This window comes from Oreochromis niloticus, linkage group LG5, assembly GCF_001858045.2.
Source record: "Oreochromis niloticus isolate F11D_XX linkage group LG5, O_niloticus_UMD_NMBU, whole genome shotgun sequence".
NCBI classification, from domain to species: Eukaryota; Metazoa; Chordata; class Actinopteri; order Cichliformes; family Cichlidae; genus Oreochromis; species Oreochromis niloticus.
This window is the reverse complement of record NC_031970.2, coordinates 4,378,981-4,404,613: the sequence shown is the minus strand read 5'-3', so window position 1 is coordinate 4,404,613 and position 25,633 is coordinate 4,378,981. Positions and strand designations below refer to the sequence as shown.

The 25,633-nt window shown below is 40.7% G+C and overlaps 1 protein-coding gene and 1 long non-coding RNA gene across 3 annotated transcripts in view; one reads left to right on the top strand and one right to left on the bottom strand.

Moving 5' to 3' along the window:
- rbpjl (recombination signal binding protein for immunoglobulin kappa J region-like) overlaps positions 1–17,882 on the top strand; it is a 39,356-nt gene extending 21,474 nt beyond the window's left edge. Inside the window, exons 7-13 of one of the 2 annotated variants that reach the window (XM_013275515.3) lie at positions 7,830–8,004; positions 9,141–9,278; positions 10,385–10,497; positions 14,640–14,780; positions 14,929–15,084; positions 15,212–15,315; positions 16,575–17,882. In XM_013275515.3, the coding sequence (XP_013130969.1) occupies positions 7,830–8,004; positions 9,141–9,278; positions 10,385–10,497; positions 14,640–14,780; positions 14,929–15,084; positions 15,212–15,315; positions 16,575–16,875 (1,128 nt within the window). In that variant the 3' untranslated portion in view covers positions 16,876–17,882. Of the gene's footprint in view, positions 1–7,826; positions 8,005–9,140; positions 9,279–10,384; positions 10,498–14,639; positions 14,781–14,928; positions 15,085–15,211; positions 15,316–16,574 lie in introns of both variants that reach the window. The other variant, XM_005456433.4, reaches the window with a different exon arrangement.
- Positions 9,314–11,991, bottom strand: LOC102077798 (uncharacterized). The gene is made up of 3 exons (XR_266733.2): positions 10,785–11,991; positions 10,587–10,690; positions 9,314–10,214 (listed from the first exon to the last, which is right to left on the bottom strand). It is a non-coding gene; the product is annotated as an uncharacterized LOC102077798 (long non-coding RNA).
- Positions 17,883–25,633: the final 7,751 nt, after the last annotated feature.

Here is a 25,633-nt window from a genome sequence, read left to right as displayed (position 1 = left end):
GATATTAGAGTGTAAAAAATCAGAATATACCTGACAGCTCCCTGCACATCGAGTTAATGTTAAATCCTTTTTTGATACAAAGTACACTGAGTGTCTTTGTTGCACCTCAGTGGAATAAGAGTGTTGGAGTGAAAGCATCACAGAGCAACACTGTGATCATCTGTAACGCTCAGAACGCCAAACGACATTCTGAGTTTCTTTAAGTATGAATTTACTTGTGTTGTTTTGTTTTTGTTTTTGCCTTTGTATAGTTGTGTTCTTCTGGCATTTACTGTTTTACTTTGTTAGTTTGTGGTCTCTTGTTTGTTGAATGAAGTTTTACTTCCTTCTCTTGTGAACGTCTTGATAGCTGCTTTTCCTCTGTCCTTTGTGCCATTGTCTTTCCTTGTGTTTGCACTAAAAACTCACGTTTTAAATGAAATCTGCTTCCTGCATTCTGCACTTCTGGTTCTCATTTCTACAATCCACACACAGGAATATGTGACATTTAGCCCAAATTACCCAGAGTGCATCACCAAACAGATGAAGTGCATAAAAAAACTGCCAGACATGATTAGTGACCAGCACTCAGTCTACAAGCAGCAATCAGAAACTGTTAAGGGAAAATCCCAAACAGAAGTCTGCCAAGGTAAACAGAAACACAGTGAGACAATATAATCAATTACATGTACATGGGTGAACGTGTCGAGAGACAGTCACACAGTACACTTCTTTATTGCAGGTTATATAGGCATGCGGTTATCACAACAGAGCGGAGGCAGTCTCCGCTTATTCTCAGAATATAGATTGCTTAACAGACAAATGCATATCTTGCTAAAACATTCTGTCCATACTATACTAAACGTATGCTTAAGAGGAGCTTTCCGTTCTTCTTTACACAGGAACTTGTCTTCACAGGCATTCGATAAAGCATAGACAAGGCTTCATGTTTATCAGGGTGAATCGTCATTCAGAGTTTACACAATTACAAGCAAAGCATATTTGAATAATAAACAAAATCTTTTCACATTTCCCTCCTGTTGTTTAACTTTCGCACTAGTTAAAACACCATTGGTTTATTATCTGTGCATGATTTCTTGCAGCACATTTTTAATCAGCACGTCATACATTGGTGTATCACAGCATTTCAGTGTCAGGGGGATCATCATCATCTTCGTCCATGGGCAGTGTCAGGTATGCCTGCACATGAACTGCAACAACTTTATTAATCATTGATTGTACACATGGCAAGATACAAGAAGTAAAACAACAGAGTAGGAGTAGAAGAACTCCTACAAAAACCAGTCCTTTTATTAAAAGAGATTTCCAGGAACCACTCAACAGCCAGGTAAGCCAATCTTCAGTGTTCGTGACATAGTCCTGTTGCTGAGCATCCCTGAGTTGTTTCAGCGTGCGTAAGGCGTCATGTTGGAAGAGTGAACATTATCTGGAATGTATGTACAGCATGTGTTGTTAAAGAGTATACAGAGTCCTCCTTTCTCAGCCAGAATCATGTCCAATGCGACTCGGTGTTGCATCACAGTTATGCGCAGGGCATCAATCTCTTCATTTTGTTGATTGTTGATTTTGCACGAGACATTCAGGAACAGTCCAAAGCGGTAATCCAAAGTTTCAATTCTTAACATGTTCTTTCCGGTGCCCACCCATGGAAACAGTGAGTGGAGGACCTTTTGTCCGGTGGTCCAAAGCTTAAATTCCTCTGGCACATCACTGCCATAGATGGGGTCATGTGGTTGCACTGTGGAGACGTCTCGTCGTCGTCTTGTAGTCTGAGAGCTATTTACAGCTGACATCCTGAAGGTGTGGTCTGAAATGAAGATTGGGGTACAGGTGCCCGTCCATCCGGGTGGCAGTATGAAGTAGGCACGTTGTCCACACAGCCAGGCCATTCCTTGCACCCAATAGGTGCCGTTGCTGGGCGCGGACGTGTTTACAGGTGCGCCCTCTCCGTTGGCAGCGGTTTGGTTACAGTTGGTGGTGTTGCCTAGGGGTCTGTTACCATTGTCTTGTCGGTAGCACATGGAGTGGTTCTTCCCTGGGGTTTGGTCCAAGAACACTGGGAAGTGAATGGACGTGTTCCGATTCGTCACGTTGAAGTTGATCCAGAAGAGCTGGTCACACGTTCCGTTGTCAAGTCCAGCGTCTTCAACGGTGATTACCTCGTATTGGGGTGGTCCCTGGAAGATACTAAAAAGGTTAAGCGAATAGATGATAGAGCTTGTCTCATTAATGATGATTTTCTCATGTTGATAGCCAATGCCCGCGAAGCTGGCAGCGCACTTGGCTTGCGTTTTATTCATGTAGTTTCCATAAAAGGTGGAAATGTCGAGGTGCATGGCATGTGGGAGCAGACGTAACATGCAGTGTTATTAGGCTCTCCCTTAGTTCTGTCGTGTACGTAGCGGTACCAGGCATTGTTCATCCATGGATGGATATGGTCTTGCGTCATGTCACGGAGGTGTGAGTTGTCGTGTGTCCATCTCGTCTGTAGGTGGTGCTGTTTGTCTTCTTTATTGTCCTCGAAAAGCGCGAGGAGTCCTGCTAGGAGCAGGAGGACAGCTGCTAGGACGGCGAGTGTCTTCATGACAACCAAACACACCTAGGTCCTCAGGTGAGTAGACTACTGGCAAGAAGCAGAGGGCGGGATATACCCAATCAGCCCTCTCTTCACCAGGTAGATCACCAGAAGGTAGGGGTGCTGGAGTCTATGAGTCTGGGCTGTCACTCACTTTCTTGCAGTGGCTTTGATGGATCCAAGATGGTCTTTCTGCTATCTTACAGGCAGTTGGTGTGGTGATAAGCACTTGGTATGGGCCTTCCCAGCGGGGCGAGCTCCAATTCTTTCTATGGAGAACTCGAATCAGGACCCAATCACCTGGCTTCAACCTGCAAGATACTGGAGAAGATTCAGAAGGCAGTTTATTGTTTAAAACAATATCTTTGTTTTCCAGCAGTTTTGACATCCATTCTGCTAGTGTAGTTTCTCTGATTGATTTATCTAAAGGTTCACTTGTGATTGGCAGTGGAAATGGTCTGCCATGAATGATTTCAAAAGGCGTAAGTTTTTGTGAACCTTGTGTTAATCTCATCCACATTTTTACTAGGCCTATGCACTCTGGCCATGGCCTTCCTGTTTCTTCCATACATTTTCTAAGCCTCTGTTTTATTGTGCCGTTTGTCCTTTCTACTAGGCCGGCACTTTGAGGATGATAAGCACAGTGATATTTGATGTTAAACCCTAGTGCTTCAGAGACTTTGCTGATTACTTCATTGACAAAGTGTGTCCCATTATCTGATCTTATCAGAGTGGGGATGCCATATGTTGGAACAAAATGGTTACATAAGCATTTTGCTACTGAAATGGCATCTGCTTTCTTTACTGGATAGATTTCTGGCCATTTTGAGAATACGTCTATGATCACTAGAGCGTATTTTGAGCCTTGGCATTCATTTAGTTCAATAAAATCCATGTGGATTGTGTGAAAAGGATGAGGTGGTGTGGGAAAATGACCTCTCTTTGGTCTAAGATTCCCTTGTGCATTGTGTTTTTGGCAAATCATGCATGTTCTTACAAATTTTTTGCTGAAGTTTCGAAATTTAGAGTGTAAAAGTGTTTTGGAGATTATATCTCCTATCCCTCCTGTTGACGCATGGAGAGTAACTCCATGTGTCACTAAGGCTGCTGTTTTGTGTAGAGATTTTGGAAGTATTGGTTTTCCTTCACAAATCATCAAGTCATCTCTTAGTTGTGCTCCGCATTTCAGCCATTTCTTTTGCTCAGCTGTGGGAGCTGCTTTTTGTTCATCCTTTGTCAGTAGTGGGTAAATTCAGCAGTTGATAACAAAACTATTAAGTTTTTCCTGTTTTAACACCAATGTGAGATATAGAGGCGCACATATAGTGTGTGCTCTAGTGTAAGCTGCTCTTCATTGCATGTATGTGTGTTAGTACGCTTGCATGCAGGGCCTCTGGGCCTGTCTCACCCAAAAGGGCATTTTCTTAACAGTTGCCTCGCGTGTGTTAAGAAAGGCAAATGTGCTTGTAGCAGTTGTGAGATTATTATGCTGTCATATATTACATTATACCTGTAATCAAAATGAGTGAATCATGATACTGCTGTAGGCCACATCATACTTCTTGTGTAATCAGTATGTAGTTTTAGTTTGCATCACACTTCTTAGTTAAAAGAAGTTGAAAATCATTAGATTTATTAGATAGGTTTGTATTATCCTATACTGCTGATTTACTGTGAGTGAGTTACACTGTTTCATGACATTTCATACTGCCGAGTTATGAAGAGAATATTGTATTCAGAGAGTAGGGGCCTCTCTCTTTTTTTTTTTTTTTTCTTTTTTTCAAAACAAGAAACTAAGTTTTAATTTCTCAGCCTTGTCACATAAAACAAAACAGATAACCCAGCTCTCAGCTGGCTCTGGACTTATCATCATCAAGGACACATGGTGAGAGCTACTTCAGAAGTTACAGTACTCATCACTCAAGCACATTTCAAAAAAAACAAAAGAAACAAAAAACAAAACTCAGCACACTGCACAGAGAACAACAACAAGACATAACTGAAGATGTTGTTCTTGTTTGTTCTCCTTGAATTTTAGAATAAAGTTATTACATCTGCATTAGTAAATCATATGCCTAATCATTATGTGTAACTTGCTCATCAGCTTGGTAGTGTCCACATATTTAATTCATTTTATTCAGCTTCTCAAACCGGTAGCTTTAGCTGTTGTATACAGGGTTTGGCTTATTAGTTGTTAGTATAGGTTTGCTCTTCATCTTAACAAAGTCTCATCTAAGATGACAGGTTTACAAGCAGGTCAAGTGTCTCTATGCACCTGATTAGTGTAGTTATTTCCTTATTTTCTTCATCTCCTATATCATTGTACTGAGTTTGAGCAAACCTTAAGCTTGAATCAGACTACTTTTAACAATCTTCCACCTCACATCATAACTGACTGAGGTGCCTCTTCCTATTAATAGTATGTCATTATTAATGTTATCATTGTATTGTTTTTCCTTTTTTATAACAGCAATAGTATATCACAATACACTACTTTACTACTAATATACAATAGTATATTAGTTTATATTTTATTATGTATCCATCAAAGGCCTGTGTGAACCTGCAGCTTCACACCTTCCCAAGCTGGAGACATTTTCCTTGGCTGAACAATGACACAGCCTTAATATGCCTTATGCATCTCTCTTTTTTATTTGATATATTTTGTGTGAATTATCTGGTTTCACGCATTCTATTCATTCAGCCTGGTTGTCTTCCCAATTTTGTTTCATTGCTTTAATTTAAGTTAACCTTAATTTAACCTTTTGTTTATTCCACTTCATTCCTCTTTCCATGCTTTAAAATATTACAACTCTTGTGTATGCTTTGATTTCTTTTTAGCTTCCTTTTCAGTATTTATTTCTGCTTGGAGGGTTTCTTACAATTTAGTTAATGCATTTTCCCTCCCATGTGAGACATTTAGTTTTCTTTGGATTTCTCCATCTATATGCACTAATTTGTCCGGCGCCTGGACATTTCTTTTCTAGCCATTGCTCGTCAGCAGTGAGTTTTGTTGCTTTATTTCCCATTTTCTTATTTGTTTTATATGTTTATTTCTACTTATTTTAGATTGTTTTAGCGCTTTATATCAGTACTACACACACACATAGACCTGTGGCGCTGTCTCTGGCACGAGAACAGAGAGAGGTGGCTGACACGCCCTTCTACTTTTGAGCTATTCTCAAAAGCGGTGTCGACTTTATGTGATAAAACACGACCTTCCTCTCTGTTCACCAGTACTTTAGCGACCAACAGTAAACAAATTAGTGGAATAGTTCAGCCTCCTTATTGTGCTGTAAAAATCAACTTATTCCACCAAAAGAATAGACAATAAAAGACAGACAGTTTCAACGCGCGTTCACGCTACCAGCCTCTTAAGGCGAGCGTACTGCTTCCAGCCACTGTGGGCGAGCTAGGCCTATTTTACCCTTTCGGGGAGCTACCAATCACTTTTGACGAGCTCAATCTTTATTTTAGTGCTTCCAACCCTCTGCGGGCGAGCTGACTACCAGTCCTCAAGACGAGCTTAATGCTTCCAGTCTCTCTTGGACGAGTCTATTTCTTTTAAGTTTCGTTTTCGTTTTTTGCGCAAACCTTTATTATCTCAAAGTAGTCTGTCTTACCTTGGCGCTGGTTTCTTCAGATGCACCTGATCAGCCCCCGACGGTGCGGACCGCTTGTAAAACGTTGACCAAGACCTGAATTCATGCTCTTGGGTTTTATCACACACCTAGTATGTGAGCTGCAGACTTCAACGTGGGCTTCTCGCACCGACGGGACCTGGTGAGGCGCCTTCTGTGAGAGCTGCTTTAAAAAGGCTGTCTCATCCAGCTCGAAGGACCAAGAAATGTTAAGGGAAAATCCCAAACAGAAGTCTGCCAAGGTAAACAGAAACACAGTGAGACAATATAATCAATTACATGTACATGGGTGAACGTGTCGAGAGACAGTCACACAGTACACTTCTTTATTGCAGGTTATATAGGCATGCGGTTATCACAACAGAGCGGAGGCAGTCTCCGCCTGTTCTCAGAATATAGATTGCTTAACAGACAAATGCATATCTTGCTAAAACATTCTGTCCATACTATACTAAACGTCTGCTTAAGAGGAGCTTTCCGTTCTTCTTTACACAGGAACTTGTCTTCACAGGCATTCGATAAAGCATAGACAAGGCTTCATGTTTATCAGGGTGAATCGTCATTCAGAGTTTACACAATTACAAGCAAAGCATATTTGAATAATAAACAAAATCTTTTCACAGAAACACAACAGTTTAAGTTTTCATCTGCCACAAGATAAAGAGTGGAGGTCAGGATCAAACACAGGACGCAGGAAACTGGTGTTAATGTCTAATGTGTTTGAGAAATTCTTTCTTTTTATTTAATCTTTTTTGTGTTTTCAGTGGCTGTTTGGTTAGTTTTAGGCACCAAAACTACAAAAATAGGAACAAAAATAGTCATGAACTGGTTTAAAATGAGTCCTTTCACAACCATAACCACACATCTGAAGTTTCTTTGTCACCACGTTGGTTTGGCTGAAAAGAAGCAGTAGTGATGAAACCTCGGCTTTGTTAAGAGTTCTGAGGTTTTACACACAGTTATTAACGTCGCTGACATAAACATTGTTTGTTACACTCGTTAAACAACCGACCAATGTTTTCACAGCAAGCTGTACACGTCGTATACTTTTGTTTTGCTTTGTGGGTTTTTTTGTAACTACCTCATATTAAAGGTAAAGTCTGCAATTTTTTTACGACATATGACGCATGACATTTATATTACACTGTGACAAGAGTAAAAAGAGTCCTTAGAATGAGTTTCATTCAGGCCGGTTGTCTGACAGTGAGCAGATAAGTGAATGATGATGTATGAACTGTTGTGTTTGAGCAAACTGTAGCTCTGCGTGTGTTTACTCGGCCACGAGCATTGAACCTTTTATTTCAGGCCATTGTTGACTCAACAAACAGTCGCGTCTGACAGAAAAACTGCACGGCTGCAAACACGCTGCTCGTGCGCCGGCCTTTCGCTTATTTACTGACTGATGGAGAAACAGACGTGCTTCGTCTTTACTGTACAATCCTTCAGCCAAGTTTTAAATGCTGAGAAAAGCAGAACAAAAATAACCGGAAAAAGTTTCTTTCAATTAAAGTTATTTATGAAAAACAACATTCCTGAAGAGTTTTCCTCTTCTGCATCTGATTATGTGAATTGTAATAAGACTCACACACATGCTGTCTGTGTCTCGTCAGCAGATGTTCGCCTGCGCCAAGTCGCTGTTCATCTCTGATCAGGACAAGAGGAAGCATTTCTGCTTGCTGCTGCGCCTCTTCTTGGGCAACAGACAGGAAGTGGGTTCTTTCCAGAGCCGGATGATCAAAGTCATCTCCAAACCCTCCCAGAAGAGACAGTCCATGAAGAACGCTGATCGTGAGTTTATTCCACTTTTCAATCCAACAAATCAGGGATTTCCATTTATTTTTAAACTGAGGACAAATGGCAGAAATGAACATTTGAAAAGGTCTGACATCATCTTTGTTGGATATTTGTGTTTGTTTTTCTTTTGAGGGCTGTTATAATTTCTTTAGCAATTAGACATTAGTATGATTTTTACTATTTTGGTCTCCTTGGTAACAAATACAGTAAAAAAAGAAAAACACAAATGAGCAAAAACAAAAAAATAGCCGAAATAAACTGACATTGAGTAAAATCATGGAAAATGATTTCATTCAGAAACAAAAGAGGGAAAAATGTGTTGTTTAAACTGTCTCTGTCAGCTCATGTGAGGACAAACAGAATGACTAAGTTTAACACAGATAGTCTCAGTGGTCTCTGGTTTCATGTGACTTAGTTCAGCCTGTGCAGATAGAGAGGAGTTAACCTGAAAACCAGAACATGCGGAGACGCAGGGAGAACATGCAAACTCCTCACTGAAGGACCAAATCAGGAATCCTCTTGCTGTGATGCCACAGTGCTGAGCTGCTGTGAAGCCTGAGCACACGTATGATGGAAACACACATGTGTGCATGTTTGTCCCTCACAGGTTCTCAGGTGGCTCACTTTATGTGGAACCGCACTAAATTTTCATCACTTGTCCTTCATCCCACACACTGAGACAATTTCCTATCATTTTACCTGCTCTATTTTAATAAAAGGCTCACAGGAAACACGATGCTCAGAGAGAGATGTGTGGCTCTATGAACGCATCCCAACTGAAACCCAAACATGATTTAGAAGACACTGGAAAACAGAAAAGATGAGATACAAGATTATAGTTAAGACTTTAAATATGTGAAATAAGGGAGCGCTCCAAGACTGCTTCATAAGAACAAAGTTTATTTTATATTTATGGTATATTTATTGACCAAGTTAGTTTTTAAAAAGTGTTTGATTAAAATCAGTTTCCATCACATGACTGTCTCCAAGCCACGCTCAGAGCTTGTGTGTATTTATTTCTTATGTTCAATATCATTACATTTCAGACTGCCTCTCAGCAATAGTAACATGTCCCACACAAACATCTTTTAAATCCCACTAACAGTGTGTGTGTGTGTGTGTGTTTCCAGTGTGCATCTCATCCTGCTCCAGGGTGGCTTTGTTTAACCGTTTACGCTCTCAGACCGTCAGCACTCGTTACCTCTCGGTGGACAGAGGCGCTTTCATAGCGAGCGCCAGACACTGGACGGCCTTCACCATCACCATGGGTAAGTGTGTGTGTGCGTGTCAGCATGTGTCACGGCTTGTGTGCAAACAGTACAGTAGATTCAAAGCTTTATATTCACACACAAACAAATGCTTTGGATACAGGGAAGGTCATAATGTTGTCAGTTTATGATTTAACTGTTTGACTTTAACTTAAAAACAGAGTCAAGAATGTAGAACACAGACATCCCATAAAACTGCCATTTACCCTCAAACTGTAAATGTAATATGAAGGATGTTAGCACAGTTATACTGCCTGAGCTTCTTGTTCTTAGTCACACTCAGTAAAATGAGTGCATTGAATGAACAATGTGGAGAACAATTATGGTTAAGCGACACAGAATACTTAAGAGCTCTTACTGCGTTATTTTACCAATTTCTCCTCCATAAATCAATGCAGGTAAGGTAGAAGTTGTTAAATTAAATATTAAATTAAATAGGCAGGAAGTGTTTCTGCTGGTTTCTGGGTCCCCAAACAGAACCTACCCCCATGGTCCTCATGGTGTCTTTTGGATGCTTTATTCATCCAGCATCCTCACCTAAACCAAACAGAGAAGTAGGAACACAGCATGTGGAAGAATTCGTGTGGTGTCATGTGTGTGAGAAATCAAATGACACTACACACTCTGCTGAGGTTCATCTATGAAAACAGGCTCTGATTTGTCTGTGATGGTGTCAAACTTGTATCCTCCAGTCAGCTGATGTGTCTTCTCGCCCTGCAGCCATCCTGCATAAATACAGTCACTGTGCGAGTGGTTATTCACAGTAAAGTCCTCAGTAAAGTCTAGAAGAGTCCGTTTAAAGATCTGTGAGGTTATTTATTTAACACAGTGCCCTGTGTGCACGGACCTCCCACCACCAAAACCCAAACCTCAGTCATTCGTCCATCAGCACTTGGTCCTCTCTTCGATCACGCACACCGACGGTCTGTTTGTCCTCTGTTAGCAGAAAAGTCATGTAAAGGAAAAAATGTAATAAAGCTGAAAATGACTTCAAGTGCAGACATTAACAGTCAGTGTGTGTGTGCTGCACTGGAAGGAATATGAATATTCATGCATAGTTGTGTATGTGTGTGTGTGTATGTGTATGTGTGTGTGTGTATGTGTAGTGGATGACCAGTGTGCTGATCAAGGGGGCTTTGTGCTGAGCGAAGGCTTCATCTGTTACGGCTGTGTGGTCCAATTAGTGTGCACCGAGTCTGGAGCAGCTCTGCCACCCATGGTAACACACACACACACACACACACACACACACACACACACACACACACACACACACACACACACAGAGCGTATGTAAATAGTACATACCTTGTATTGTCCACCATATGTGCTTTCACTGGTATTCTGGTGAATTTTATCTGCACTGAGCCAAAGCTTTAAAAACACCTGCTGTAGTCAGTGCCGTTAAACAGCTGCAGAGGACGACACAGTGAGATGATCGAAACAAAAGACTGTAAATAATGACACCAAAAACCTTGTAGAAAACATGATAGAAATACCAGATACCTTTCAGTGCCTTTTATCCAACCATGCCACATTTCTACAGACTGGAGAATCAAATGATTTTTTTTTAATTCTGTGAAAAGAAAATTGTGTCAGACTGAATCTCAGGTCTGCGTCTGTAAAACATTAGGAAATTTCTAGGAATAGCCCCTCCCACAGCCACTGGTGTCATTAGTTGCAAATTTGGGGCAGTAAATTGTTTTTTCTGGGGGAAACACATGGAGTGTTTTCCAGATTAGCCACAGTTTATGTTTCTAAATCTAGTTTCTAGTTTGGCTGATATACATGAAACAATCGACCATTGAGATTAAACAACCCTGTAAATTCAGAAGTCTTGGCTGAAATTCTCTGAGCTCATCTCAGGATATTAAAACAATAACCACGAGATTTGGGAAAATCCTGCTAGTTTACTAAGAATCTTTAAATCCCAAAGCACACACACTGCTGAAGTGTTAGCGAGACACCAGATACCTGGAAGTAAGTTGGATTAATCAATGTTGACTTTTCAACATCTTATCAACAAAAGAAGCTCTTTATAACCATCTATACCTGGAAATTAGTGGGGAAAATGGGTGCGCTCTGCAGTTTATGTAATTATTTGACCATAAAATCAATTAAGGTATAATCGCTGCTCAATACTGAATGACTTCCAGATGTGTGCCTGTGCAGGTGTTACATAAGCTGCTAATCCCAAAGATATCCTTCCAGTTTGAGCTGTTCTTAGACAAACCTCTGCACTGGAGTCGGTCACATTTCGCTGAGCACACCCTTTCTCTGTACTTCCTAAACTGCTGTCATAACACCCTGAGCTGCTGGCCTGCTGGTAATTGGTGAGGGTATACCCACACACTACACCTCTATATGTTTTTGTAGTTGAGGCCTATTGCAGCCGTTTTGTTTAAAGACAGAGAAAGCGGGTGTTGGCGTGACAAAGCGTTGGGCTCTGGTGGTCGTGGTCAGCGTTCAGCACCCGAGAGGTGAAGATGAATGTAAAGACAAAATGCTCAGCCGATTTAAACATGAGAACAAAGTGTTTCAGATTGTGTGCGTGGTGCAGTTTAGGGTACATTTAAGTGTCTTAATACTGAGGTTTGGACTCAGCGCCAGAAAACACCACAGTTAATTCAGTGTGCAACCTCCACACATACACCTGGCTGATGTTTGTACATCTTTTAAAACCCGAATCGCTCAGTTTCTGCTTGTTGTGTTATCTCAGACAGCTGCTCACTGTTTATTTTACACTGTCCTGCCCTCCGACTGTCATTGCAGGCACATTAGCACATTAGCCTCAAAGAGCTGCTAGAACAGATACAAAGTGACCAGTCATGGCGTTACAAGTAACGCTGTTACTAACGGCGTTACTTTTTTCAGTAACGAGTAATCTAACTAATTACTATTTCTATCGTTACAACGCCGTTACAGTTACTAACAAGAAAATGCGGTCGCGTTACTATTTTTCAACAAACAGACGGTTGAAGCTGTGTTCAGCTTACCGCATCTTATATCAGTTGCACGGAAGTAGCTGTAAGTAATCTGGACGCTACAGCTTTAAGCAGCTGCGCGCGCTCCCGCGGACGGTAATCACGATCACTTTTTGGCACAACACCTGGCGCTAAGGGGGCTGTGGCCGTTTCTCAATTCTCAAGTACGCGAGTACGTACCCGCCGAGAACGCGAGCACGGACTCGCGATATGTACAATTGGAACACCTGCGTACGTGATGATGTCACAGGTCCGGAGTTTTTACTGCCGTCCCCTCTTAATTTAACTGTGAGTAACATGTTATGAAGCTTAACTTCAATCACAGCCAAACTGGTTTACTCAGGAACAAATAAAACACTGAAATAAACCAAACATTAACATTTAGAAGTGATCTAAGTGACTTATATATCATTTTAAACCTCAGTAGTGAAACCTCTATTAATAAAAATAGTGTACATGTACATACGTGTACATACCTTAATAAAAACAAGCAGGTGAGATGTTAGAACGCTTTTATTTCTATTTTAGTGGACACTCAATACTATAGACAGCTGCTGGGGTTTCTTTACCCTGAGTAGTGAGAAGACCGCGAGGGGGGGGTTGAAAACGATGTGCCGGGAGTCCGCTGTTGAGTTTTGGACGAAATGCATTCTGGGATATTTAGCTGTACCAAGTCCACACCGATGCATGCTCGATAAAACGGGCGGAGCGAGAACACATCCGGGACTTTTTCGCGTTCTCGGCTTGATGCGTACTTCGAATTGGAACAGTACTTGGTCTCCGACTGATGACGTATCACGAGTACACGAGAACGCAAGTACGCACAAGTACGCATATTGAGAAACGCCCTGTCACTACCCGATCCGTACCGGAAACCCACCTTTCGCGCATGCGGGGTACCGATTGGGTTTCCGGTACGGATCGGGTAGTGACAGTACTGTCCAAAAAAAAAAAAAAAAAAGTACGGTCCGACTTTGCACATGCGCAGTAAGGATCGGGGAGTCCTGATCCATAACTATCTTTTTATTTTTCGTTTTTGTCTACATTATATTGAAATGTTTCATTGTTGGAAACATTTTAAGAGACACTTATTATTCTTAACATCTTAACAGATACTCTGACCCGTAACTATCGTAAAACGCTTCGACCGGAAGTAGACATGCGGTGTACCGATTGGATTTCCGGTACGGATCGGGTAGTGTCAGGGGCAAAACAATCGCATGAGTGCTGCTGTTTGACTGAGGAAGAATAAAGTAGTCGTGGTGGAAGAATGCAGCATGTCGACCAATCAAAATATGATATGGAAGTTTTAGGACTGATAGCGAGAGAGAGAGGGAGAGCGAGTTTTGAGATGTGAGAGATTTGTGATGTTTAGCGTGTTTGGAGTGTGTAGTTAATGTGTTGTCTTGTGTAGTTAGTGTGTTGTGTTGTGGATAGTTTTGTGTTGTGTGTCAGAACAATGAGCGACTGCTGTCTCCAGGTAGAAACAGAGGTGATACACCTGCTGCTGTCAGACCTGCAGGTATCAGGCTGTGATGTTCTCCTTTATAGTGGACAGAAATGATTTTTTTGGAGTGGCCAAATAATTTGTGTGTTATCTTATTGAATGCAGACCAGCTGATTGTTCTGTAAATAGTTTGAAATGTTTATAAATAAAAGGGGTAAAAGGTAAATGGATGCGAATAACTTTGTTGTTTGCAAAACTTGTGCATAGGATTTTAAAATTGACAATTTATATTTAGAATAGAATAGAAAAGAATAAAATAATCCTTTAATTGTCCCACAAGGGGAAATTTGGGTGTAACAGAAGCAAGAATATTTGCATTTAAAGTTATGAAATATGATTCAATAAACATGTTTGTGGTTGTTACAGTAAAAAATATAAGTTTGTCTACTCGGATTTTATGTTTTTTGTCTGATTTTAGATCAATTGTGTTAATACAGTCTGTCAAAATGAAAACATAACTATAAATTCAGACACGTGAGGTTGTGCTGAAAATAATTATACCAAACAAGGCAGATAAACAGTTTTTAAAGGTAAAATGTAGAGGGAAAATCAAAAGTAGTTAAAATGGCCAATTATACCCTGGACCCCAGAGGGTTAAACATTTTTTAAAAGTAACGCAATAGTTATTCTTCAAGTAACTAATTACTTTTAGAATCTTGTAACTCAGTTACTAACTCAGTTACTTTTTTGAAGAAGTAACTAGTAACTAATTAATTACTTTTTCAAAGTGACTTGCCCAACACTGACAGTGACCCTCCATCTCATGCCTGATAGCTCCTTTTTTTTCTAACAGTTAAGTTGTTATTATTGAGGAAAATACTTTAATTATTCAAAACTGTCTGAGCTAAAGTTCTTCATCTTCGCCTTCAGGTGATCCGAAAGGTCAACAAGCAGCACGCCATCTTAGACGTGGACGAGCCCGTTTCTCAGCTCCACAAGTGCGCCTTTCAGTTCAGAGACAACCCTCACGCCTATCTGTGTCTAACCAACGACGCCATCATACAGTACCAGGTACTCTTCTTCGTCTCTTTCCCAGTCTTTGTTTTCGATTCGTCCTCCACCTGCCTTTGTTTATTTCTTCCAGCTGACACCTTCATTCTTGTCCTGTTGACGTGTTTCTTCCTTTTAACGATCTCCTCCATCTTTTTCTTCCCTTCAGGCCCCGTTCAGCGTCAGAGATCCCAGCAAAGTGGTGCTGAATGACGGGTCCTGTTGGACCATCATCGGGGTGGAAGTCGTAGAGTTCACCTTCAATCAGGGACTGGCTTGTATCACGACACCAGTTAGCCCGTTTCCTGTTGTCACTGGGTTAGAGGTGAAGTGCCAAGACAAACCTTCACATTGTGTGGTTCTCATGTGTTTTCTACTTTTTTATTTAAAAAAGAGAAAAATGTGCTGTTAGCTGGAAATGGAGATCCAGAGTTCCTTTTTTCTTCCTGCAGGTGAACGGTGGCGGACACGTCGCCATGCTGGAAATTCACGGAGAAAACTTCACTCCTCATCTCAAAGTCTGGTTTGGCAACGGCGAAGCAGAGACCATGTACAAGTGAGCGAACAATCACAAGTCGACTTTGACTTTGAATCATGGAAAGCTGCTTCAGCAGGATAGAAATATAAAGCTGGAGAATAGTGTCACAGGGCGCCTTTTACCTAAAAACTTAACCTGTTAAATTTATATAGCCTGAAACCCTGCAGGGGGCGGAGCTTCTGTGCTCACAGCTGGAGGGACTTTTCACAGTTTGATAAGGAATTTTCTAAAAAAAATTGTTTTATTCATTATTTTTTGTTGAAAATAGAAAAATGCTCCATATTTTTTTCAAGAATAAAATTCAGGACTCTGGGAAAATATGATGAGCATCTTCGATATAAAAAACTCTCCACTTTACCCGTCTTCATCCGCTCTGATAGTCCGAGCCAAGCCTGGACCAGAGCGATGTATAAAGAGGTTTATGTTATAACCAAACATCAGTAGGAGGAACTCAGCTTGGCTCACAGGGAACAATCCTCCCTCTAACTCTTATGTGGGCGTCTGTAATTTACACCACAGAAACTTGACATCCAGCCGTGCTCTCACAGAATCTCATGTGACGCAAACCGAAGTAAAACGGGCCTCTGACGTCAGGATCCACCTCAGATCCCACACCTGAAGTGCTGAGGCATCGTAAGTCAGGGTCTCAGTGAGAGGAAGCGAGACTCTGCAAACATCTCCGCAGCTCTGCAGCGGTGTGTGTGAATAACAGCCGTTCACAATGTGCTGTTTGTGCAAGAAACTGCAGCCAATTAGAAACATGATCCCTCCCTGCCAGGCCAGCCAGAGGCGCAATATAGGTTCAAATAAAATATTTTCTAAAAGGGCATTCACAATGTCTGCTGTCTGCTCAGACCTCGTATCAGCCACATGTTTATGTTTAGTTTATGCTCATTAACTTAAACAGCTTCTTTCAAATTCTCAGAAAGGAGAAACTGAAGAAGTATTAGGTATAGAAAAATTTCACATTTGCATTTTTTTCTTTTTCTTTGTATGTGTCACATTTTTATACCTTTTACTGTATTTTCTTTTTTCATCCTGCCTCTTTCTATAACACAGTTTATACAGACGGGTTACACTTTAAGTTTAATGTCTTTAAAAAGGTCTTCACTTCAACTTTTTTATATTCATCATTCATTTGTTTTGGTTCATTTTTGGTGCTTCCAGTGACGACCTGCTCCTCACATATTTACAGCAGTCGGCAACTTTCCAAGTTTGTCTTCTCTTTATTTTCCAGACCGCAGCTCTGACTTTCATGTCCTTGTTTTTCCTCTCAGGTCTCCCAAATCTCTGCTCTGCGTCGTTCCTGATGTTTCGGTTTTCAGCGACAGCTGGCGCTGTCTGCGGCGCGTCATCACCGTCCCTCTGTCTCTCGTCCGACTGGATGGACTGATTTATCGCACCTCCTACAATTTCACCTACACGCCTGAGCTCCAGCCGCCCCCGTCGGCCCGAATGACAGCCGGAGGAGGGAAGAGAGAAGGAGGGATGGGTGGAGGACAAGACGATGACATCCTGTTGGAGACCATCCATCAGGAGTTCACCAGAGCCAATTTTCACCTCTTCATGCAGAGTTAACTCGTTTGTTTACAGGAATCACAGAAAACAAAAAGTGTACAAATAGCTGAACTGGAGACAGGTGTGACATCATAATTACCTTCCTTCCATCTGCTCTGCACATTAAAATTAAAGCGTTTTCTTCAAGCTCAGTAAGAGTTTTACATGGATACGAGTGCACATGAATGAAAACACTTTCCTCGGTCACGTGAGTGAAACTAACATGAACTTTTCATATCTGTGATTTCTAATCGAGGCGTCAGCACAAAGCTCTTTGACAGAAATTGTATATTTTAAAAGCCTTTAATAGCTTTAGACAAGTGTTAACAGGAAACAGGAGATGGGGAAAAAAAGAATGGCTGACGCCCCATGATGTCACTGATGTCTCTCTGTTGAAGCTTCCACGTAAGCAGTTCAACCTCAGTCTCACTATTATTTTGGAGCCAGATGTGATCACAACTGTTAATCTGCTTACCTGCTAATTAGTGAGAGACTAATAAAAAAGAGACTTTTCAACACCAAAACCGAAGCACAGACTTATTGGATGTACAGCTGTGTTGATCTCAGTGGATCAGCAGTTTGATGAAAACACGCTGGCAGGAAGAAGTCTTGGCATTAATAAAAATAAATCACTACATCCTTGCATATGTGAGTTTAAGGAAAATTAATATTTTTATATACAATTCTTAGGTAATAAAGGCAGCTATTCAAAATAAGAACAGATAAAACCTGAGCTTTCATCACATCTGAATATTTTCATGTGATCATTTAAAGAAGATTAGCAGCAGCTGCCCACACATCTGGCAGGTTCAGACAGAGACTGTAGGATGACTTTGTGGTTTGTTGGATTAAAGCTCCTGTGGAACAAAACAGCTGCGTTCTAAAACCAGGTGCTAATAAAGCTTGACTCTAACCTTTGACCTCACTGACGGCAGGCCGATAAAGAGACTTTCACCACAGAGTCTACGAAGGACACTGAACATTAAACATCACTTTATCCTTGTCCATTAAAAAAATTAATCTCTAAATTCAGTGTTCCTGGCTTTGCATGGATGTGTGTTGAGAGCAAAGTAAAACGATGTACTTCCCATTTTGCCCACTGAGGGAAAGTTTTTGAACCCAATATTCTGTGACAAACAGTCTGGGTGTCAGTCTCTCACTGGTTGTGTGTGAATGTTAATGTAAATATATTAAACCCACAGGAAGAATTACAGTTCAAGTTATCAAAGTGTCAGCAGAGGCGCTGCTGCGGTGAGTGATGGACTCAAGAAATATCTGAGTGTAGAAAAGTCAAAACAATAAAACATGTCAAATTATCAAATAGAACAAGGCCAGTTTGTTTTATAAATATTAAAATTTTGTGAAAATATTATTCTGTGTTACATGTTACACACTAGTGATATTTCTAGCATTTTATTCCCAATAGAGCAGCACAAACTGGACTAAGACCAAGGTGGAGGAGAGTGGAGACCCACAGGAAATCAGAATATTAGACAAGAAATCATTTGGTACATTTTTTTACTTCAGTATTATTTCAAGTTGTTTAGCATTAAAATGTATTTTAAATAACTAAACTAAAAGTTATACAGAATAATATGCATTTCAATAATGAATTGTATCACTTAATGTAAAATTTGTTATCTTATGTCATAATGCATAGGTACAAAATCAGTGACAAGTTGAACATATGGATGATTGAAAATGACATTTCCATATTGGATCAGAAACGTCCAGAGTTAACGGTGATGTGAAACAGCTGGAGATGTTCAGATGTTCACTGGGAGTGAGCAGGATTAGAAATAAGTCCTTCACCTCAGGTCGAGCAGTTTGGAGCCAAAGTTAGAGGCGAGGCTGAGATGATTTGGACATGTGCAGAGGAGGGAGGGTGGATACACTGGACTAAACATGCTGGAGATGGAGCTGCCAGGCAGGAGGAAAAGAGGAAGAACAGAGAGAAGATTCATGAAGGTAGAAAAGGAGGAGCATGCTAAGGGTCGGGTCAGATGGAGGCAGATGATCTGCCGTGGTGATCCCCACAGCAAAAGAAGAAGAAAAGTTAATAATAGACACTAAGTGGACATTCATCACACATTCATCATTTAGTTTGACTGATTCTGATCCAGTCTGGGGCTTTTCTCTGTAAACTCTCCAGGTACTCCACCTCCAATCACACAGATGGGGTAAGGTTAACCGGTGACTCCAAACTGACTGTAAGTGTGAATGTTTGTCTGTCTGTGTTGGCCCAGCGACAGCCTGTCTGCAGTGTCTCAGCCGGGTATAGGTTCCAGCCCCCCCACCACCCTGACGTGGATAAGCAGAAGAAAATAGACTGGAATTTGACTGTTAATCAAAGTGTCTGGTTACGACTGAAGTCACCAAACCAGCAAATCTGATTTCACTTGACTTGTTTCTACACTTTGTTCCTGCTGCATGTTTGATTCTTGGAAGTAAAATTAAAAGTAATTAATTTTGGGGTGAAAAAAACAACCAAAAGCTCTTTTGTTCCCACCAAGTGAAGCAGGGGATCATCACAGAGGCATGGCAGGACCTCCCACATCGCCGTATCGCTCTATTGTTAACCCCAAAGTTCATTCTTTTCAGCCTTCGCATACTTCTCATTCTTAACACGGCGACTTCTCCTGAGTTCGGGCGTTATCTGTGGAAGCTCATTCTTCACTGAGATCAAGCAACAATCCAAAAAACACAAGTCACCTGATTTAATATGCGTGGAAGGGAGATAAGCTGGAGCTTATTCATATTTGTTAAAGCTGCATCGCTGCAGTGATTTCTCCCCGCCTGCATTTTCTTTTTATCTGAGTGAAAATGTGACTTCACTGCACCTGTTCTTGAAGAACAGCAGGCAGATATTAATCTGATGACCTGAGAGGAACTCAGCAACAACGTGTGTGAGAGAGAGAGCTACACAAAAACAAGATGTGAAGAGAGGGAGGGTCTGATTGAGAAACTCAGGGACCACCAGACCTTCGTACAGTACCAACTGGCCAATCACAACGCAGACTGCTCCTACATCATATTCCGCTTAAAAATCTGTTGTTATACTAATAATCACCTTATATGTTCCCCTTATAGTTCACTGTAAATGTCTTCCTGCACTACAGGCAGGAATAAAAAACAAATAAACAAATTAATTTACTGTTTTCAAATGATTTTCATGCCAAACCTCACAAAACTTTCAAAGTTTATCACATACTATTCTCATTTATTTCAATTGAAATTGGAATCAAAGACGTCACATAGGAAATAATCTTAGTTACACTTTTACTAATCATAAAAACTTATTGCAGGGATGTTAAAGTCATTAACATGGTGGGACACACACAGCCCACTTTGATGTGGAGTGGGCTGGACCAGTGAAAATACAAGATAAACGTGTAGAGTTACACAAAAGATTCTGATAGTCCATTGCTCAGACTATAAATAAATATATTTATAATAAAATATAATTTAAAATATACAATTTATTGTAAAATATTACAATTTTTAATTCATTCACAGAGAATTTGGTGTAGTGTGGATGGCTGTGGGTCTTTATCTGTGGGAAAAACTGTAAAACTTGTGAAAATTCAGTTAAAAAGACCAAAATCTATGCATGCCTTCACATTTAAAGCTGTCCAGTGAGATCAGAGTATTTTCCAGGCTGATTCTGGTCCCCGGGCCTTATGTTTGACACTAGTGGATAAAATGCTGGGACTCATTTTAACATCACACCATTATTTGAAGCTTTTCACAGTTAATGTTATCTAATAACTGTGGATATTTTTGCCTTAAAAACACTTCTTATGTTCAGTAATACCTCAGAATCCAAGCTCGAGACATATTCATTTGTCATGTGAACCTATTTTATACTTTTTTCATTGTTCAGTCATTGTTGATCTGGCTGTAGTTGTAGTTCTGCTGCTAGTCACGCCGACAGGCTGTGTTGTCTTCACAGGGCATCATGTGCAGTGCACACTTTGAGTCTCCCTTCAAAGAGCATTCATGTGCATCATTGTACAGAAGCCATTTTTTAATTCAACCAGCCACGCGAGCGTCAGGAAGCCTTCACCTTGACCTTCATGCCTCACGTGTCTGATGTTCTGCAGGGAACAGAACGTGTCTTTCATCCTGCACTCTTTTCCCCTTCCTCTCCTCCTCTTCCTCATCATTAACAATACAAATATGTGTGAGAGAACGAAGGAAGGAAACGGGCAGAAACACAAGACCACACGGTCACTGGCTCCTAATCTCAGTCATGTGGGAGAAACTTCAAACTGAGAGATTCACGTGCCCAAAACAGTGACGCCCACCACGCTTTCCCTCCATCCTGATGAACTGGAGACTATATGAAAGAGCCCATTTTATGAGTTCCCATCTATAAGAACACCTTTATTCTTCATTCAATGCCTCAACCTCCTTCGCTCTGTTATATAAAGTTCAGTGACCTTAAACTTTAACACTGAATGAAGCAAAAAGACAGCCTGTCATAATATAAAATAAAATTGTTGCTCTTTTTTAAACTATAATTAAGCAGTAGGACAAAAGAAAAGAAAGCCTTTGTTTTTGTGTCAAACTCCCTCAATTAGTGACAGAATGATCAGCCAGTCGGTCACTTTAGCAGCTGGACTTGAGTTATACTGTTTGCACACATGCAGAATGCACTGCTGAAATAAGACACAGAAATCATCTGGATGGTAGCGTACATGTTGCTCCCTGTTGGCTGATTCATTATCAGAGGCACACAATGGCAGATATGCAAGTTACAGTGTGTCCCAATAACAAGATGCATGGTCCCCGTGGGGTGAGGGAAGTCTGGGCTTCTCTGTTCACACTTCTGCCCCCGTGACCCAAACCCGGTAAGTGTCAGAAAATGGATGGATGGATCAGACCAAACAGTTTTCCACTTAAGCTTCAGTAGAAAAATGTTGTTCCCCACTTAAAGTCCTCCTTAAATGAGCTCACACCCACAGAGGGCAGTGGTGTTTGTGTGTCTTTCCATTTGTATTTGTTCAACAACAAACTTTGTTCACTGACAGCAGTTTTGTTCCTGAGCTCATTCTGTGATTTCACAGAAACACATCTGTTTGTAATGCAGTGGCCACAGATCGCAGCCACGCAGGGCTGGGCTTCAGCTTTGTTACAGGGACTGACTTCTAAATAAGTTACTAATGATATATTACACTTTCTATGCAACTTTGGAGATTTATGTTTGAAAAAATTAGTTCAATATTTGACAGTTTGCCTATTTTTTTTAAAAAATATATAAAGTTTAGCATGCTAACATGGTAGTATGTGTACATAATAACATTTTTACATAAGTGCTAAAACATTATGTGAATTTCTGTAGTTTTGCAGGTTTTAGATCATAAAATAAAAGTTTGTCATCTGAGCTCCATGAGTGTAGAAACCAGCTGTCAATTCAGTCTGTCAAAGACTGTAAATCAGTGATGGACAGAACTTGTAGGTCTAAACAGTTACTTTCATTCTATTATTACTAACAGCCCACAGACAGCTCAGGTAACTCCTCTGGTTACAGAAAGACACGAAGATGTACAAGAAAACGTTCCTGAGCTGCTTTCATCTATGAGCCCAGCAAATAAGACTAGGAGCTCAGTCACTAGTTTCAAATCTTAATGAATGCAACATGTATTTTATTCTGCTTATTTAATTCAGGTTCAAGGGTGGCTGGAGACCATCCCTGCCATCACAGGGTAGCAGTAGGGTACGCTTTAAATATGCCAACCAATCACAGGGCTCACACACGCAGTTTGTTTTGTAAATCATTGCAGTCATAGAGGACAAACAGGGTTTGATTGACAGCCTATGAGCATGAAGTAGAATCAAAACACCAAGATGAAAACACTCAGCTTGATGCTTCACAGCAGCCAATGTGACGAATCTCCCAGCTCAGCTGTTTTGGTCTGGACCAACGTGCTGGGCGAGGACGACCAGGAGGAACAAGTGCAGAACTTGAACTGTTTTTATCAGTGCATTTCCAGACTGATTTCCTTATGTTTTAGGCAGAAATGTTTGAAAGACGAGGTTCTAAAGAACATTCAAATTTATCAACTTGTAACTTCACATCAGAAACCTCAAAAAGAAATGATCCAAAGTGGCTTTAAGACATTATGTCAGTAAGTAAAGGGGTTAGGATTAGATTAAGTGTTATGGCTGAGTTCAGAGTGTTTAATGTACACATTCATTTAAAGGTGAAAGGTCAGAGAAACAGGATTAGTGGAAAGGTTTGAACCCCCAACAGGAAAACACGCAGCTACAGCAGCAGTATTATAGAGGCTCCTGGACCTTCTCCCGGTTTCAGCATTCATATCCTCCATGCTGTAGCCAAGCGACCCATAACCCCCTGTTTGTGTATTACAGTGGGATAAAGGAGCCACTGTCTAGTTTCACTCTGCTTTAGCACACTCCTCTTCCTGTATGTCATCACCTCCACATCACTGTGATTGACAGGCAGCACAGTGAAAAAACGCAAGAAAACACAGAGAGGATATGGAGAAGAAAAGACAGGCTCATATCAAAATACAAGAGCACATAAAAGACAAGCAAAGATACCAGATGACGCTCATTGTCCAGCGAATAAGAGAGACCCTATCAGCGTGTCCTCACAGAAGAAAGAGCTCATCAGTGGACGTCTCCTGCTGCTCACATTTGTTCAGCTGCCCGTGGTGAAAGCAGCTGTCAGTGAGAAATCCTCCTGGAACAGCAACTGGAGAAATATGAGCAGAATGCTAATTGTTTGAAGCTAACAGAGCATGGGAAATATTGGAGGAATGCTAATGATGGTTAATAGAGATTATACACGTGAGGGGCGTGTCCATCGTTTGCTGGATTTAGTACAGATGATAGGATAGCTGTGTGTTTTCAGAGCACCTGTGTTTTCTGTGATTGACTGGAGAGTAAAGGCTGATGAAGACCTGATGCTTCGTTTGGTATTTAATAAAGTTTCAGTTTGTCACAATCTCACACTTTTAATCCACTTCACCTCGGCTTCAGTTCATATCTGACTGTAGTCTAGTTTACAGTAAAGTGTGGGTAACGCTCAGGTGCACAAAACACTTAAAATTTTTTATTATTTAATGTTATTTATTTATATGTAATTACTTCAGTGTTTGAGGACTAATTATTATATATAGTGTATATCAGCCCTCGGTACTTCTTGGCTTCTTGTGTTTCTTCTTCCTAATTGTGCTATGACTCAGTGTTAACTTCAAACTTCAGGAGATTGACAGACTGAGGTGCAGCTTTTGGTATAGAGAAAGAAAAGCAGCCTTGAGGAGAACAAGTGTTGATGGAGAGTCTGAGATATGCCTGCCCAGACTTGCACGTTGCCTCCTGTCAGACAGAAAGTCAGTCATCCAGCTGCAGATGGGAGCAGCCTCATTCAGCTGCAGAGCTCGTTCTGCAGCAGAGCCAGGATGAAGATGTTCAACTAAAATCCACAAAAAGTAACCTGGCATAAGTTCCTGCAGAGTCATGATATTGAAGTGCAATGCAATATTAACACAACATCTACAGACATGTTTGCACTTTGTAGGCAAACTCCAGAGTCCAGGAGGGCTCGGTGATAGATCTGAGATGGGACAGTACAGGGTGTTTGTTTTGCAGCCACTGCATTTACTCCTCTGTATACCAAAATATTCGACAGGAGGATGACCCCAAAGGTCAGCTCTTCAGAGGAGCTGTGCATAAACAAATGTTCACAGAAGTCAATAAACTGAAGCAACATTTCCTCTACAACAATGTGAGAAACTGATAAAGTCAGAAAACAGTTACTGGAGCTGATTCTGTGAACTACTAAATGTGTGTGTGGTGTGTGTTTGGTTTTTCACAGACTACTTCTGCATTTTGGCTTTATGCTAAATAAATAACAACATGTCCACATATGTAAAACCTTAGTATCAATAGAGGGAGTTATGTCTTTTTAACATGACTGTAAATTATAGAAAGTTACAGTAAAGCTCAGAAATATATCAGATTTCAGATAAATTAGGAAACAAGTTCTTTTAGCAACTATGCTTTCTCTGAGGATGCTTTCAAATGATTTTCAAAAGGAAAACTTTCTGTTTAGTGGTTTGAACCTTTTTGCTTTTTTCCTTCTATCAGCTGCTGCAACTGCTCATTTGTACAAACCTGAGTCAGCCATCAACCTTCAGCCTTCATTGGCCTGTTTATTTAGGTATAACTTTTTATCAGCAAATAACAGAGAAACTCCAGGAACATCAACAAGTAAGAGAATGACATTAAGAGTTAATGAATTATTTGATCAGTTTAAATATTTTTCAGCTATAATAAAATTCCCTTTGGGACAAACCAGAGGTGACCGGGGATCATTTGTCTTGTCTTTTTCTTTCCACATAGTTTCTGTCCATGTGGATCAGCCTGAACATCCGACATACAAACAAGCTTCAGTGCAGATGTGACAAGAACAAATACAGATGTACATTCCTCCTGTTTGCTGCCACGAGGGGAAATGTCTCTGTGTCGTCTCAGTTATATAATGAAAAGCTTTATTTGGTGTTTCAGAGACAGTCGAACCATTTAGCTGTGGTATGTGTGTTTGTCCAACAGCATCAGAGGGTGATATCGCTCCCGTGTGTCTACATGTACAGCTGATGTTGTCGGAACATTAAGTTGGAGGATGAGGTTAGGTTTAACAATTCAGTTTATTCAGTTTGGGATGTAGTTTAATATCCTTGGAAAAGGTGAACAGATGTGTGTCGGTTTGTGTCAGAGAAGAAAGGTCCTTCCAAAAACACGTCTCTGC